This window comes from Hirundo rustica, chromosome 12 (assembly GCF_015227805.2).
Source record: "Hirundo rustica isolate bHirRus1 chromosome 12, bHirRus1.pri.v3, whole genome shotgun sequence".
In the NCBI taxonomy this organism is placed as follows: Eukaryota; Metazoa; Chordata; class Aves; order Passeriformes; family Hirundinidae; genus Hirundo; species Hirundo rustica.
In genome coordinates, this window is record NC_053461.1 from 16,363,598 (window position 1) to 16,381,701 (window position 18,104).

The 18,104-nt window shown below is 41.3% G+C and overlaps 1 protein-coding gene across 8 annotated transcripts in view; it reads left to right on the forward strand.

Annotated features, from left to right (window-relative positions):
• The window catches only part of MITF (melanocyte inducing transcription factor), a 122,435-nt gene that overhangs the window by 95,903 nt on the left and 8,428 nt on the right, over window positions 1–18,104 (forward strand). For 6 of the 8 annotated variants that reach the window (XM_040075888.1, XM_040075893.2, XM_040075887.2 and 3 more), the window contains 5 exons: window positions 6,502–6,729; window positions 7,858–7,941; window positions 9,249–9,344; window positions 14,849–14,966; window positions 17,475–17,531. In XM_040075888.1, coding sequence (XP_039931822.1) covers window positions 6,502–6,729; window positions 7,858–7,941; window positions 9,249–9,344; window positions 14,849–14,966; window positions 17,475–17,531 — 583 coding nt within the window. The remainder of the gene's footprint in view (window positions 1–6,501; window positions 6,730–7,857; window positions 7,942–9,248; window positions 9,345–14,848; window positions 14,967–17,474; window positions 17,532–18,104) is intronic. The other 2 variants (XM_040075891.2, XM_040075889.2) reach the window with 1 other exon arrangement.

Sequence of the window (18,104 nt, forward strand, 5' to 3'; positions counted from 1 at the left end):
TGGCTGTTCCATCGTGGAGGACTGGCAAGGTCTCAAAGCAAGAGGGCTGAACTTTTCCTGAGAAGCTACTTCAGGCCACTGACGTCTGTAGGGGGAAAAATGTGATGTTGTTTAATGTTTGAATGCAGCATGTGAGAAGATGTCTTTGAGGATGAGTTAAACCATTGTCTGCCTGGTTATTTGGGTTGCTCCAAGTTTTGTGGTAGGCGAGCACTTCCTGGCATTGCAGTGAAACCCATGATCAATATTTAATGAAGTTAACTCAAGGGGGTTTATGGCCTTTAGGATTTTCAGACTTGGTGACCAACCTGTGGTCAATAAGATTAACAGAGTCTTGAACCTGTACTGGAAAACTTTAGGGGAATCAATCGCTCTTACTGTAAGTGTCACTAATTGATTATCTTTTCTCAGATGTCATTCTCTTCAATTTTTTTTCCCTAGCGACAAAGAACAGACACTTATTTATACAGCTCCCTATTTTTATTCAAAGTCCTAGAAAATAACATGTTCTTGCTGTTGTGGGGTTTTTTTGGTTTTTTTTTAATTGGAAGTGATAGATTGAAGCAGCTTTGAAGCCCAGGACTAGCATGGTTAACGGGCATGGTTTTGCAGTGGACACAGCTGAAGTCTGGAGCCCTTGCAGAGCACTTCAGTGGATGTGGTTTTGTATCGTTTTTCTTTGGGTGCCATTAATTGTTAAATGACACAGAATTTTAACCTTTCTTAAAAAATCCCATGACATTTAGCTGTCTAGGCAACAAAAAGTTCTATTGAACTGAGAAAACTGGCCCAAAAGTATTTTACTTGTAATTGTAAACTGTAAGTCCTAAGGCAATTTGCTGGAAACAAATAGTCTTTTTAATTAAAAAGAGAAAAAAAAAAAAAAAAAGAGGGGAGTGGGGTGGGGAGAGAGAAGAGTCTTCCTCCCCCTTGGTTCACTGTCCTCTGAACATTTCTGGTATGTCCCTGCTTAAATAAAGCATTGAGTGCTTCAGCTTTACTGTCACAGGAAGCTTCAGGGATGGTTTTGGTGAGAAGAATCATCTGTGTGGTTTTGGGAACAGAAATATGCTCTTTCCCAGCTCGTGGGGGCCAGCACAGTGGGGCAGCCTGGAGCTGCTGGCATTGAAGTGGCTTCTGGTCACTTGTGTTGCACCACCAGAGGATTTTGGGGCATCTTCAGCTTTGCTTTGAAAGCAGCAGTATTTAGAGATGTGGGCAAGTAAGACGATGTGATTTGAAGTAGTAACTGAGGTGAGAAAGCCAATACTTAATGTTCTACCTTCAAGAAATTCTCTCAGCACGAGACCTGCTGGGTTTGTACTTGTTTCCAGAAGTTACCCATTGCAGAGAAATCAAACCTGTGCAAGGACAAATTCAGGAGTGTATAAGTAACCCAGACCAACTAACTGAGCCTGGTTACCTTCATCCAGATGTACCAGTGACTCAAAGCTTGGGCCTACAGCAATTAGTTGACTCCCAGCTATGGTTGAACTTGAAGGTCTCAGAGGTCTTTTCCAACCTAAATATTTCTGTGATTCTATGCTATGACCTTGAAGCTTTCCTAGAGGATGAGTGGTAGTAGTGCCACAGTTCATTAAATATTTTTATTCTGGTGTAAGTCCTCTGTTAGTTTTTATTGTTAGCCGTTTAGTTTCTGGATTACACTGTGCAAAACACATTTGCCAGGCCATTAGTCTGCCCTGGCCTGTGCCTGCCCAAGAGTGAGCTCTCCTGGGTTGCCTCTCCAGAAGGAATTTGGTCCGTGCAGCACTGTTCCAAGTTCTTGCCATCATTAGCAAGTTGTTAGTAAATGAAGTCTGAGTGATTCCCAGCAAGACTCGACAGAAGGAGCAAGTATCAGCTGTATTGTTTCAGTTGTTTGTGTTGGCTTCATGAAGAGGAACTACTTGAGCCATGTGCTTTGTGCTTAAGCACACAGCTATGCTTTGTGTTTAAATTCCTGAGCCCCTGTTCACTTAATGGGAAATATTTTTATGTTTGGAAACTGAAGGAAGCGTGTGGGTCTACTCAGAGGTTCTGTCACTGATGTGTAATATAATCCGGATTTTGAAGACTGTCGTCTGAAGTACACCTAAAATTCCCACTGATAGGCTGTGTGTGCTTAAAGCTAGTGAGAGCCGTTGATTAAATGTTTACTTGATTGATACCAGATCCAAGGGCTGGGAAATCTGCTCTGTTATGTGGGTTATTACTGTTCTTTCTGTGGTGTGGAAGAAAATAGGCAGCTACTCAGATACTTGAACTGGATGTATGCACTGGAATTAGCAGTCAGATTTCAAGATGAGTGAAGGTGTGAGAAAGCCTTTTCCCTGCTTCAGATAATGTTGTTCTCCAGGGTATTCCAAAGTGTGAGGGATGAGTGCTGAGTGATCAGGATGGCTCCATCCACTTTTCTAGCCCAGCTCAGCCTTTTAGAGCCTAACCTGCGCTACACATGGGTGCAGTCAAGTTGATTTCTTTCTGCTGCCATTCTCTGTGCTTCTTCTGAAGAAAAGAGATCCTCCTCAGAGTCAGCATGGCAAGAGTTTGAGTGACTGACAGAGAGACTCAGTGCAGGAGTGCCTGATGCTGGGGCCAGCCCATGGAGGCAGTGGAGATGCTGCTGAACTGGCATTGAAGGCTCTTCTGGAGATGAACCAGGTTTGGGGCTCTACTGCTAAAGCAGTGATTTACTCTTGTAGCCAAATTCTTGTGTTACTATGCTGTGATAAGTTTAGCTTTCTTGCCATCTTGTCTTAGCTCATTTCTGAAGTTCTGCAGATGATAATAATAATTCTTTAATTACTTTGTGATTGTCAATGCCAAAATGCCCAAAAACCAATGTTCTACTCAATTGAATAACAGTGGAACAAAACTTTGGTTGAGATTGCTGGAGATAGAGGGTTGGAGATCCAGAGGATTTGGTTTCAAGTGGGTTTATTTTTCCTTTCATGTCCTCATTCAGTCACATTTCTTAGGAAGTGTATCCAAATCAATAATTTGTCATCTTGCACTTTGCGTCTCATGAATTTGGACGAACAACAAGAACTATTCTTCACCCAAAATGCTAGAAGGGGCTGAGAACCAAAATTAGATCTTAAGTCAAAGCTTTTATTCACGGTTTCAAGTTCAGGGCAGTGGAATTTCATTGTAGGGTTGTTTGGGTTTTTTTTTTTCCCAGCTCTTTCCTCATGAGATATTTTGTCAAAAAGGATGAGTGCTTTTTGGCTTATCTACAGGGTGACTCTGGGGCATCTTGGGACGTTTGCCCAAGAAGGCACATTTAGGTTTCCTTTGATGCAGAGTGTAGAGCAGGATGCTCTAGGCCAGACAGATTCTCAACAAACAGCATGAAGTTCATTAGGATAGTCCCCACCAGATTTCCATGATGGAACTCTCCTGAGGATGCTCCTGGGAGCAGCCAGTGACAAAACAGAGAATCAAACTCAAGTTTCTTCTGTGTGATCAGTCAGGTCTCACACTCAGCCAGAGCAGGAGCAGTTCAGGCTGGTACAGCTGTCCAAGGAGAAGCATGTGTAAAGCTCCTGTGGGAGCTCTTGTCCTTATGGGAATTGTTACATCACATCTCCTCCATTCAGAGGATAATTTTATGTTCTTGTATTTGAACGTGAAAGTGTGTTTGAGCAGCTGGGGATTAAAAGAAATGTTTAGTCCTTGAATATCTTCTTTGTGTCACTTTGGAGCAGTTTAATGACAGAAAAGGCAGTTCTGTGTTCTTTGTTTCACTACTGGACTTGTGACACATGAACTCAGAACTTGCCTTCCCTGGCATGCTGAGTGCAGCACAGGCCATTAAAAAAAAATTAATAATTGAGTGGCAAAATAAAATATTTTAATGCAGAATAGCACAACAAAATCACAGGGAGAGTATGTTGTTGTGAAATAAGTTTGCGTTTTGCCAACAAAAATCTTGTCAATTAGGCAGTGTGCGTTTCAAGACTTGACATGTAGTGGATTCAGTTAAATGTATTGATATATATTATAAATAATGTAGTATTTCATGACACAGGGTTGAGATGTGGATCTTGGAACTCGGCTGGTCTCTCTCCTGGAGTGTGGAAGGTGGGCAGGTGATGGGTGCAGAGAGGAGGGACTTTGTTCCATCCTGGTATGGAAAACAGCAGGGGTACCTGATGCCTGTGGAAGAAAAGAAATGTGCAAATTCTGTCAGGCAGGTAGGGCTTGGTTTTAAAATGACATATTCAAAGATGAGTGTTACAAAAATAACTTGTTTACTGTCAACTTTATCTATGTGGAAGATGAAAATTGAATGAAAAATAGACTTACCTGGATAGTGTAGCTCTTAGCACTCATGATAGGAAAATTGATAATGCAGTTTGGGACTGACAAAATAAGTGCTGTACTTATCACAGCACAGTGTTGTCTGTTGATACAGTGCAACAAAGCAGATTAAACTTTCTAGAAATGCTATCTTAATGTACTTCCCTGTGAGCTGAGACTTCAGAAAATAATGCCAGTTGATAGTTTTTATGCCTGTGTTTGAGTACAGACTTCTTCAAGGAGTTGGATAGAAAGAAAAAGTAAGCTCTGCAAGGTGTAGGGTAGGGACTGTGCCCAAATGCAGATGAGTGCACTTGGAACATGCATTAGCCCTTTGTCAGCCATTCCTGAACTGGAAAACTTCTTGCAACTCTAGACTGAGACAGAATTAATGGCTTTGAAGCACTAGGGAAACTGAGGATAGAGGAGAGCTTTTTCAAGTGTTTCACGTTCTGCTGCAGGTCCTGAGTTGTGCTGGGAAGCTGAGGACTGGACTGCAGAGCCCTGTGGCTTTATCCAGGGCACCCTCTGCCAGGGAATATGTGTTAGGCTCGTAGGCATTTATTCAGTTATTTCTTACTCTGTACTTAAAAACTTTTAACCTTACTGCTAAAGAAAACTACCATTGTGTGTTAGTACGACTGGAACGAAAGCTGAATAGCGAATTAGCCTTGAGCGAACTGTCAATCTGACTTTGATAGCCCATCACTTAAAAGGTCCTTTTATGTTTATGAAAAAGCATGACATCAAAGCCACGGCAAAAAAAAATACCAATACTTAGAGCTTAACTTAAACTTGCGTAACTTCCAAGAAGAGGCATTGTGTGAACTGTTTGTTTGTCCACTTGCATGGCTAATTAGCCTAGGTTACTAAAAGTCCGAGCAGTGGCCATCAAGTTTCTTCTGCTCTTCTGGGGTTTGTTGTGCCTCCATATGTGGATCCCTCAAACTGGAGTAGCATAGACAAAGGATATTGCAGTCGCTTCTCTTGCAGCCTCTAGGTAGCATGCTGGAAATGCTTGAGTATAACCATTATCAGGTGAGTTGTTATTGGAGACTTACTTTAAAACCTGCTGCTAAGAAGATGTACAGTGTACAGGAAACCTTTTTCCTCTGGTGTCTTGGGTGCTTTATTTAATTTGTGTCACACCAATAAATGGGGGCCATGCATGGTTGCTTGTAACAGCAAGAGTCACTTTAATGGAACTGTTTTAAAGCAAAATAACTTCTCAGCGTATTGCCATATTTTGGGTTGATTTCTGACTTCTGGTGATAACGTTGATGATCAACAAAAGGTGACAAAGAGTTTCCAGGATATGGTGGAAAATTTTAATGGGGGGGAAAAATGGCTTTTCTTCTCTTTCTTGTTTAGAGTGCGCAACAGTTGTTCGGTATGAGGATTTTCATATTTTGTATGTAAAAAATTCCTAAGTACTGAGAAGCTTATCTTAAACACAAAAATAGCTGTTGCTGACGACAGTGATTGATCTGAAATGAAACACTTCTTTTCTTGCATCTTATTTGCATGATGTGTTTATAAACAGGCTGTCTTATTTGTATATGATTTAGGCTGTATATCTGAGATATAAATAATCTGTAGACAGAAAAAGGTGTCTTTGTTTCTTCCTTTATTTTAACCAAGGTATATTAATTTAAAAAAACCCCAAGCATTCAAAACCTAAACCACCAATATCAGAACTTTTATCTCTATTATTTGACACTGGATTAAGGATAGCAATCCATACTTTTTGATTTTAATTGTTAGCTGCTAACGAGTCAAATGAGTCCTGTGGTACAAGTCATTTCTCCATATTTTAGTGAAAGCTAAATGTCACATAGCTGAAGGTGTGAACTCAGAACTGACTCTTCTGTCTGTATCAACTGCAAACCCGAGCATTGGTCTTAAGTGAGAAAGCTCATGTTATGGAAAAATAGCTGGTCATTCTTGGTGTACTGATAGTAAGTCAGTTGTCGAAAGAACAAATCCGTAAACTGATTTCTTGCCACCAAATGTGAGTTAGTGAAGCACTGTGGACTTCCTTGGAGCTGTGTACAAAACACAACCCTTCCTTGGAGGTTTGTGTTTTGTCAGATTCCTGATCCTTATGTCACAAATACATAGCTCAGATCCACAGGACCTGCAGTGATGTTGCAAAACGATAAAATCCTTTTCTCCTTCTTAAATTGTGTCGTACAGGTGCAGACTCACCTTGAGAATCCAACCAAGTACCACATCCAGCAGGCCCAGCGGCAGCAGGTAAAGCAGTACCTCTCTACCACTCTAGCAAATAAACATGCCAACCAAGCCCTGAGCTTGCCATGTCCAAACCAGCCTGGGGATCATGTCATGCCACCTGGAACGGGGAGCAGCGCGCCCAACAGCCCCATGGCTATGCTCACCCTCAACTCCAACTGTGAGAAAGAGGTAAGAACTCTCCTGCTCGTGTTGTCAGTAAAACAGAGCTGCGATCTGCTTTAATTAAGTTGTTTTAATCCATATTTGCTCACTGTTTAAGATGTTCTGTTTATCTTTTCATTGTGAAAATCTAACTGCTACGTCTGTGTCTGCCTGATTAATAGGTATTTTTGGCAAAAAACCCATGTCCCTCCAGCTTGCTCTTGTTTGAACTATTTTAGCTAGTTTATAGTTATTGAAACTACTTCTCTTGTTTCCCACCCTGTTGCTTGATGCACATAGTGAATAATTGACCTTTGGAGAATACAAAGCAGCTTTGTAAGCTGTAGCTTTCTGGAATAATGTTATTTATGGCTTGTTCGTCTAGAAAGTGCAAAGAACATAGCAAAAATAACTGAAAAAAACACAAAGCTATTTTGAGATATTTTAGGTATTTTTATGGTAAAAATTTGAGCAAATCTCCTGTGTAGTTGGAAGGCCAGATTATCCCAGCTAATATGCCCTAAAGTGTTACTGATTGCTGTTCCAGTGCAAATATAAGACTTCTGTAGGCTATGTCTAGAAGTCCTTTGCAATCTTGTCTTAATCTTTAATGGCAAAAACTGAGTTAGATGTTACATGCGTGCTCCGGCTTCAAAGGAAAATGATTGGGAAGATATTAACAAGTATAAAAATCATGTCAGAATTTTTATAACATGAAAAGTATGAGGCAGTTGTAGAGTTCCTCTTGTCCCCTCATTCCCCCTTCAAGCTTTTGAGCCAGATTTTTAGTACAGATGCATTCCGTGAGCAAAATGTTACACAGCTTGTAGAAACAGTTATTACAGCATATATTTTGCACATGCAAGGGAAATACTTGTGCTCCATAGTTTGAAAAGAAATTGAAATCAGATATTTCCATCCTGTTGTCCGAGCTGTACCCAAACATTTTTTTCTTGAGGATATTTACGGCTTCACTTTGCTGTGTCATCGGGAACGTGTGTGCATGACACTATTTCATTCGTGCTCTTTTTGGGACTGAGACTGTGCCATGAACTCAGATCCATGCTTTGCTTTTTCTTCTTCTTTTTTTTTTTTTTTTTTTTCCTTATTTTCTTTTCTTTTTTTTTTTTTTTTTTTTCCTTTTTATTTCTGCAGGGATTTTATAAATTTGAAGAGCAAAGCAGGGTTGAGAGTGAGTGCCCGGCTCTGAATACACACTCACGAGCATCATGCATGCAGGTACTGGATGACACAGGAGGTGGAGCACAGGTCCCCTTTCCAATGAGCATGTTTCTTTCATGATACGTTGAAAAATAAGCTTGCCCCACAGTGTCTGTAAGAGGTTGAATATCAGATGTATTTAAGGTACAATACAACAATGTTGTTTATTGCCATCGGTGTCAGAAGTGCATGAAGACACCTGGAAAAGGCTCATGATCTTCTAGCACTGTAATGCCATAGCAGAAGAGCACATCAACCATGCTTTAAGGTCTTGCATCAGGAAATCTTTTCTAACTGGATTTTCCAGGACTGCATGGATGTGGTTTTGCCCTGATAAATCTCTAAGTTCACATTTCTGTGCAGATCACACTTGCGTTTTAAAAATATATTTGGAAAGGCTTTAATCAATCTGTGGTAATTCATCCTCAGTAATCACCCTTTTATATTTTCATTCTTTCTCTTAAAACTAAGGGGTTTTTATTTCTTACCGGAATCAGTAACAAGACTTCGGGTATGGGCTGTAAGTGTTAGTTCCTTTCTTGCCCTCACTTCCAGTCAGTGTAATTTGTTGTGATCACACTTTCTGGAGCTGATAAAAAAATCCCATGTACTGCTACTTTTACCATCACTGTTATGCATTGATTTTGTAGATCACTCTCATTTAAGTTTTTTTTTCATAATGAGCAAGAAGGAAATAGTCAGTCCTGCCCTGAAGCAGTCAATCCTGCAGGACAGTTTGGAGCACCTGCTGTGAAGGGCTGTTCCTCATACCTGTGCAGGAGCTTATTGGAGGCACCTTCCAGCCCAGCCCCTGAAAGAAGGTGTTTTGTACCACCTAAAATCAGCTCTGAGCTGCCCCTGGGTGGTGCTTCCTGGGTCGGTCTGTGAGAGACACGAATCCAATGGATTCAGCTGTTGAGGGCCAGCAGAAAATCTCTGCTCCCTCTCCTTCCCTGCAGGTGTCCAGGGCTCGGTGTTCTGCCTGTGCCCAGGTTTTGGTCACATTTTATGGAGGAGAGGCAGCAGTGCTGCAGTGTGGAGAGGGAGTCATGTCCTAGAGTCACTTACTCCACAGGCAGCTTCCTCCTCCACTGTTGCTGGAGGAGCAGTGTGTCCGTGGGCAGGCGGCTGCTGGTGGCATGAGGGCGTTGGATCGTGAAGCCTCAGCTCTGCCGTGAGCTGAGTATCCTGCCTGGACGGCAGGAGTCACAGCTGAGGGATTGCACAGCTGCACGGGCACCTCTGCTGTGTGCCAGGAGTGCTTTGTCAGGCTCCCGTGTCCCGGTGATTCTGATAACTGTCCCCTTTCTCTTTGTTTGCTGCAGATGGATGATGTTATCGATGACATCATTAGTCTGGAGTCCAGTTATAATGAAGAAATCCTCGGCTTGGTGGACCCAGCCCTGCAAATGGCAAACACGGTACGGGTCCTTTCCTTCCCTATTAAGTCTAACTGGTTTTCCTTGAGAGGAAGCAAAAGTGCAGCAGACTTTTCTTGCAATTAAGTTGTTAATATTGCATTGTTCCACAGAGAGTAATTATTTTTCCTTTGAAGGGCTGAAGGTGAGACAGTTGCATTGAAAAACGTGAATTTAAAAATACAAGCTGGAGTCAGGTTGAGAGAATACAAAGGACAATTTTGCTTTTCTTGTTTCCGAGTTAGTGGTGAGAGGATTGCAACAGAGGAATAAATCGTGTTACCAGGAGTAGCTCATTCCCACTGACATTGAAGATTTTCATGGACTTTATACTTGGCTTCAGAACAGAAGGAACCTCTGGCATCCCAGGTTCCTGAATGTTGTCATATTCAAGTAAGAAATTGTATTCCATGTGTTGGCATCCCTCTCCAGAGACACTTCCTGTTATCTCTAACGTCACAGCTTTATCTCTGCCTGATTTCAAGCGGGGAGAAGTCTCCAGCTCGACGACAGCAAAGATGTTACAGAATTTAGCAGGAGAAAAAAAAAAATTAAAAAAGCAATCTTCCAAACAAACAAAAGGGAAGGAGTAAAGAAGGTTGAAAGCTGAACAAGGCAGGGGACGTGGGGAGCCTGTGATAAAAGCCAAGAACACAGAGGTGCAGAAAGCGCCGAGGGAAGGCGCAGGTGTCCTCCAAGTGGCTCTTTCGGTTTGGTTCACATTGCTTTGAGAATTAATTTAATCATACTTCTGGCATAATCTGATTTTGATCTTCTGTGGAGGGTAGCTCCAGTGAATTTTTTGCCTTAGGCTTAAGTGCTGTTAGATCCTGGCTGAGTAGATGTCTGCCAGTGCTGGCGTCTGTTTCTGTTTCATCTAGTGCCAAAATGTACAGCTTACCACAGAGCATTGATTTTGTGGCATAGGTTTACATTTGCTGACAGCAGTTGTCTGATGTCATGTTAACCTGGTCCTGTGCTCCCACAGATTCCCACAGCCCTCTCAGAGACGTGGTGGATGACGCAGGAAGCGGCCCACCAGCTTCCCTTTCTAAATAGTGCCCTTTGAGTACACTGGGAAATAGCTGCACGGTCCTGCTACAGAGAATAAATTTTCCTTTAATCTAAGATGACTTGCAAAGTGCAGCTGTCCTGGAATTTGAGAGAAAAACCTCAAGAAGCTGTCAAAAGATAGCTTTCAAAAAGTTAATCTGTTTTTCAATTTTTTTTTTTTCTTTTTTTTTTCTCATTGAGGGATGAGGTTCGTTTGGAGTCCTTTCTCTGAAGTTCCGTTGCATTGGGACCCATTAATTCAGAAGGGGCTTGGATGTCTTAATGCTGTTCTTCTTTTCGTGTTTCCCAGGGGCCCCAGACTGGCTCTTTGCTTCCAGGGGTAGAAGGATACTCTGCACCCTTTTGGTGCCAGGAGCCCCTGCAGTCAATGTTTAGGGTAGTCTCCACCCTCCTGTGCTTTGCTGTGCCTGCTGCATGGCAAGAAGCCTTGTAAAGACTGCCTGATCCAAATTTACTGTGGAATTTCAGAATCTTCCCATCCTATATGCTGAGTCTGAAAAAAAAGGATATGAAACAGTGAAATTAAGACTTCTTTGCTGATAAGTATAAATAACTGGAGGAAAAAAAGCATATTTCAGTCTCTGAATCAGCCTAGTGCGAATCCTGAAGAGATAGAAATTGAACCGTGTTTCTCAACAATTTGTTTAGGGAAAAAAAAAACAAGCCACTTTTCTTTTGGGACGGGACTTAGCTCTTAAAACACAAACATTTATTAATAAGGATTTAATGCCTACAGACTGAGGTAAGAGAAATCAAGAGAGGAAATGGTCTCTAGAGAGACACAACCTATAAATAGCTATGCTGAGTCTGTGACAAAGGCAGTTGTTGTTCCATAACCAACAAAGAACAAAAGGACCAGTTTGTTACAGTTGGTAACAGTACTTAATTGATAAGCAAAATCAGAGATTTCTTTGCAGAGCAAGCTAAGGAAGTTTCCAAGTACCTTGAATTGAAAATGGCCCATTGCAGTCAACTGCTTGTGTGAGTGTTTGTCAACTTTGGTACTTGGTGGAATAATATCTGTGGTGGAAGTATCACAAAATAATCACTGGTTTATAGAGAAGGTTTTCTGCCTAGCTGTCACCTGGTAATTGAATTAATGAGTACTGTGCAAAGTGCTCTTGTGGAGATGACAATTAATTCATCCAGCTAATCAGCGCCAGCCAGAGCCTGGCATGGAAAGCTCTGCGAATAGGTATGGCTCCACTTCTAAATGTGCCTTTCTTCTGGAATTTAAACTCCAGAGTAGAGGAGTTTTGTTACGGGGACTGCTGCAGAGCGTGTGCTTGCAGGTCAGGGGACATCACAATACACTGTGGGCTGCAGGAGCTGGGGTGCAGAACCCATCCCAGCGTGTACTGGTGCCTTAGAAACAGCCTTGTTGGTCACACAGCTGATGTCTCAGTGATTTTAGACAGAATGTGGGTGCTTGTTTTGTTGGAGTAGTGGAGGAGAAATGAAAGCCTCAGACTCCCATGAATGTACGCTATGATGAATCTGCAGTCATAATTACCATATTTCAAATTTCTGTTATATAAAAGCCATTATTAGAAAAAAAAAAAGAAGCAGATGCAAAGTGATAGGAAGATTGAAATTTGTTTTACTCTATGTGTTTATGCAATTTGTGTGATGCCAAGACCTTGAAATATGAAATCTCTCAAGTGAAAGCATTTTTAACCGTGCTGTTTCAATGAAGAGAACATGCTAAACCTGGCATAAGCTGCTCTTCCTTCATTTAGTTTTTGGAAGAGTAAAGGTGGATGATCTGGCTGGTGCTGTATTTAAATTTCTTCTTAGCCAGAAATAGCTAAGAAAGCTGTAAGGAAAACCATATTTAGGTTGGAACATGTTAGAATTTGGAGAAAGACAGGGAAGGAGCTTCCTTAGCTCCAGAAAATTCCATATCTTTCTCAAAGTTTGAGATTCCATCTTCCCTATGAATTGGCTGTGGAAGTTTTGACATTTTCCCATCTTGTACTTGAGGATGGTGGTGAAAGGCTTGACTGCCTTAGAGCTGAAATGTTTACCAACAATGTGTATTTTTTTCCAGTTGTTTCAAATAAGAAGCATTTGAAATAAATGCCCAGGTGTCACTGCAATGGGCACATAATAAACCCCTTTGGGTTTTTTGTTTTTTTTTTTTCCCTGCTTAAGTCTAGTGGCTGCTTCTGTGTGCTCACCACATTGCTGTCTTGTGCATCTCAAACCAGCACCCTCAGCACAGGGGTCCTCTGCCCTTTCCCAGTTCCCTAAACCCTGCACTAATGATTATTGAGTTTACCTTAGTCAACTGATTTTATTCCTCTGGAAACTGTTATAAATTTGTGAATGGAGGATGTGCCTCGATTTTAACTCATCTTTAGCTGCAGGTATTTTAGGTGAAATGGCCTGAAGTGTTGGATGCACTTTGTTTTTGTTTGAAAGGAATTAGTGTAAGTTAGTCCCAGAGATGTGACCTGCAGCCATCCTGGAGAAAAGGCCTCTGAGAGACTCATACTGAGCATGGACCCTGTGTAGGAAAACATGACAACTGAAACTTTGACCTGTGGAGTTTGGATGCTGGGGAAGGTGGTCAGAGAAGGAGGCTGATCAGTCTCTTGGCTTGTGGATCACTGATTTAAGTGGAGACTGTTGGCATCTCCTCCCACTAATGTGAATTTCCCTGGTAAGCATTCCTCTGGACAGCCTTTAGCAGCTGTGCACATGTGCATGTTCAACAGTTGCTGCCTGTCTTCTCTGTCCCATTTGTGATCATTGCTCACACTGGTCCTGTTTATTGACATGGAAATCTGGCTCAGTGTTTGACACCTTTGGGGAAAAAAAGTCAGTCAGGAACTGTTGTAACAATCAGGGTTCGTGTTGCAGTAAGGAAAGCAGCTCGGTGTTCTCCACGTTTCACTACAACCTGGCTGCTTTACCCAGGCTTTGAGATGCCAGTTTCAAGTTTCCTACACAAAAAAATCTTTTATATTTCTGCATTCCTTGAAGCTCCTAATTAGATTTTGCATGTCTGGTTATGAACTTCAAGTCCTTGGGCTACAAACAAGGTCTTTGTGCTCTCCCCATGCTTAGGAGCATGAATAGGACGAGCACATCCAAGTCAGAAGGGTGTGTGACGTTCTCACCGCGTCGGTGTCAGGGATGTGTTTGGGGGACCCAAAGACACAAGGGTCAGCCTTGTAGAGCAGTGAAGATTGAGTGCTCACCCTGACACCCACAACCAGCACAGCTGTGACCTGAGCAGCATTATTAGATCTTTTTTTTTTTTTTTTTTTTTCCAATAAGGCTGTCTCATAGTATGAATTCAGTTCGATTTATTCCTCTGCCTCTTAAAGTTTGTGTCAGGGGACTTTGGTTTTGCTGTTGGCCATTATCTCTTCTCAACAATTATCAGCATGGCTTCTATCGTGGTGGTACTTTACATATCAACTCCTGTTTCATCTGCTTCCATATGGCAGAGAAATTTGCTTAGGTCCCAGTCTGGCAAGGCCCATCAGTAGGAGTTTAATAGTCCTGGCTGTGACTCACTGCATTGTATTCACCAGCGTTATTTACATGGGTGTAATGTTAATACCTGCTCTAATCTCTGCAGGATCAGTGTCTTGGAGGGATTGGTTTTCTTTGCAGCAGTGATGATAAGAAGTGTTGCCACTCAGATAAGATACCGAAGTGTTTTATACCTGTCTTTTCAAAACCAAATAAGAGATGGGTAAAATAATCCACTCAGGATAATTGCAAGCTTCTTTAAATATGTTTCAATATAAAGGGATAGCTTTGATAGATCTTGTTGAAATACTGTCCTATTTCTGTATAAATCTACTTGTTTAAATACCTAAATAAATGTAGCAGAATGGACAAGTAATTGAGAAAACTTACTGTAAAAATAATCCTCCTCCTACTGGTGCGCGTTCTTGTTATATAAGGCAAAAAACAAAGTAAACTAAAATGTTTTTTGTGTAGGTAGCTTTCAAATCACATGAAAAATGTGATTAATTAATACAGTGTTCTTCCTCCAGCATGTGACAACTTGCAAAGTACTTCCACTCACGTATCCCTGGAAAAAAAGGGGGGGTTCTCTGGGAGAGTTCTGTAGGCTCTTTCAGATACGAGAGAAGTTTAAGGGATATAGATATAATAGTTTTAGTGAAAAATAAGGAGCAACAGTGCAGAAATATCATCAGCTTTTTACCTTTTTTATTACCTCTTAATATTTTAAATATGCATGTTTTTGAGGAGAGAGAGCGGAATTTTCCCAGTGTAGATGTGTTATCCCTCATGCCCATGAATATCTGGATTTTGCTGACCTTCTTGCGGGCTCTGTTTGCACATGGAAAAGAGCAAAGATTACTTAGCATATCCTGACTCTGTTCTTCTGTACAAAGGCATTGATAAAGGCAAATCAAATGATCCTTTTCCTCGTTTATCTTTTCCAGTTGCCCGTGTCTGGCAATTTGATTGACCTTTATGGCAACCAAAGCATGCCTCCTCCAGGACTAAACATCAGCAACTCATGTCCAGCTAATCTTCCTAATATAAAAAGGGAGCTCACAGGTAAATACATCTAAAATACTACCTCGGAGTAATAGTATCATTGTTACAAGTTCAGGTGATACTGGACATAATTTTTGTTATGGGAAAGAATACATGGGGTGAGCAGTTACTTTCAGCCTGTGTTCATGTGTGGGTGTGTCACAAGTTCGGATAAAGTCCTTAATTGTTACAGTCACATCTGCACTGTGTTGTGTTCCAGGAAGCTTCCATGCATCTTTTTCAGAGCTGTTTTCTAGTCTGGGCTTACCGTTTGCTCTATCAACACCAAACTTTAACAACCTCACATCTAGAGTCGCTGTGGGATTCATGGCAAGGAGTGATACACTTTGGGGCTTTACATCAGTAAGGGAGGAATAACCTGTTATAATGTGAAGTCTGCACATATAGATCTTTAAAATGTAAAATTAGGCACTTGGGGGATTGGAATTTTGATGATCTTTAAGGTCCCTTCCTACCCAAGCCATTCTATGCTTCTGTGAATATGCATCACTAAATTAAGATGAAGTATTCCTTTTTATGCCAGTTCCTGCAGCAATGCTCTGAACAAGCTGTGGGAAGCAGGGGCAGGAGAGTGGGACACTAAAAAACCTCTTTTTCTCAAGCACATGTGTACAGGAGCAGGATAGTTTGAAGCAAATAACAAGTTTCGTATTCATAGGCATGTTTTATTTCTGTTCACTTGGAAGGGTATAACCACACATAGGGTATAAATACAAGGTATGGTTGTCTGTAGGCTGAACAAATGGAGGTCCACTCTAGAACTGATGGCAAAATCATATTAATGCCCAGAAATACCTGTTCTGAAGCCCAGCAGAGAGTCACTGACCGTGCAGTAGGGTAGGGGCCTGGTTTCTTTCTTGTCTGTCATCTTTCTGGGTTTCTGTTGTGAAAACTCAGGCTGACTCAGTTGCAAAGCAGGTTCTGGGCAGGAATTAGTTTAAGCAGAGCAGTTTTAATAGGCCAGGAGGAAATGCCACCTCTCTGAGGCGGCAGATATTTGCGTTTTTAGGACAGCACAGAATTTGAACTCAGCACCAAAAAAAAAAAAAAGACGTACAGAGCACACAATGATTTGTGGCTGCTAGAAAAGAGCAAAGCTTGTAGAGATGTGGAACTGTGTAAGAGGAGTGTGGGAAGGGATGAGAGCTACTCAAAGTCCTGCATTACAGGCAGTTTTTTTGCCCAAAGTAGAGAAAGTTCCAGGGGCTCTAGGCTGCAAATTCAGCCCAGCTTGGTTGTGCAGACTGGTGGGCTTGTTGCAGGTGGTTCTGTCAGACTTTGGGCCAAGCAGGCAGAAAGAGAGGGGGAATTGTGAGTGAAGTGGTCTTATGGAAGTCCTCAATGCATCAAAGACATCAAAACAGAACTGAAATAAGTTGAATGTCTATATGCTACACTTATCTGTATACAGAATTAACTTTGGTGAGTCTTTTTCTGATCAAAATAAAGTAATACAGGAAAGAAACTTGTTGGCTACAGTGAGGGATTGTTTTCACAGTGGAATGTGTGATAAAAGATGATGCACTCATTGCTCCTCACTGACTTACTGTGGAGCTGCTGGTTTGGGGATTTGAATGTAATGGGGCAAGGATTAATGACTTCACCTTTTAAAAAAATGAAAAGGGATAGAGCAAAAATAAAATACTTAAAATTGCTTGAGAAGCTTAGGACCAAATGGGAACTGAAAAGAAGAAATTTAGTTGTGCTGTTGCCTGAACTATTGCATGCTGAAGTTAATAATGATATTATTCTAGAATACAATAGCAGTAATAATAGAATAATAAAAATAGATAGGTGTGTGGAGCAAGGTGAAGGGCAGTTCTGAGTTGAAGAGACAAGTTCTGGGCAGCACAGCTGCCATTGCTTTTCCTGAAGCAAGAACCATTGTTTTCCAACTTTATTGCTAAGGAAGGTGTTGAATTTGAATTTTTCACCTTTTTTTTTTTTTCCTTCATGTAATAGGAACAGTTAGTGTAGCTGGAAAATACACTGTTTTTAACAGGTCACTTAAGTTATCCCTTGAGTGTTGTGGTGATGTGTGTGCACGTGCCCCAGAAGGATGCAGCCTTAATTTGGGTGAGCAGAGCCTCTGAGTCCTGCCTGTGTCACATCCTGAGCAGGCAGCAATGCCATGAGCATGCAGTTCCTCTGGTTCAGCTCCCGTGGGATACGTGTGCAGACCCAGCAGGAGGTATGCAGGATTTCAGCACTTTGCTGTCCTCAAATACCTTGCTGAGTCAAGGCCTCCGTGGGAAACATTCCCATCATGGGAGTCACTCTGGGAAGTGTGGGAAGAGATGCTCCCCAGGTGCAGAGGTGAAGCTCAGTCCCAGTGTTGTTTTTTGGCATCCACAAGCCCTTCTCGCTCCTTGGAATGGGGGTAATGATTGGTGTGACAAATATCCACCAGGCTTCCTGTGCAGATATTTCACAGGCTGAAATGCTGTGATTGAATTATTTTAATTCTAATTACCTCATTCACATGCACAGCATGTATTTTTCCTACAGAGTCGGAAGCGAGAGCGTTGGCTAAGGAGAGGCAGAAGAAAGACAATCACAACTTGAGTAAGTTTTGGTTCCTCACATTTTGCACCAATTCTTGGAATGATTTTGGCCGTTGAGTGTTCAAATATTGATGTTTTAAATCTGGATATGGTACTGCACACAGTATAAAGCACTAGATCATTGTGATATGCCCCTAAATCAAATATCTCAAATTCTTATGAAATGTGTCCTTAAATCTACAGTTGAATTTCAACTCTTATTTTTATTTATTTTCAATAAACCGAGTGAATGAGTGATTGTTATCAATGGAATTGCTGGGTTCAACATGTGACCCAATTGCTTTTAACAAATCCACCTTGCTCAATTTCGCTTTTTTAATTTTAATTTTTTTTTGTATTAGATGTGTGGTCAATTTGTGACTTTAAACAACAGTATTGGTCCTCAGTATGGCAATTTTATGAATTTCATTTTTGAAAGGAACTTGTATTTTCAAGTTGGAAAAAAAACGTTTTGAAATAATGAGCATCTTATGATTTAAAGGATCCATAACTTACCTTTTTATACTTTATAGTAGTAGAAAAAAGGAGCTGTTTCATGCCTTGAGCCACTCAGAAGCCTTTTCCGTAGCATGAA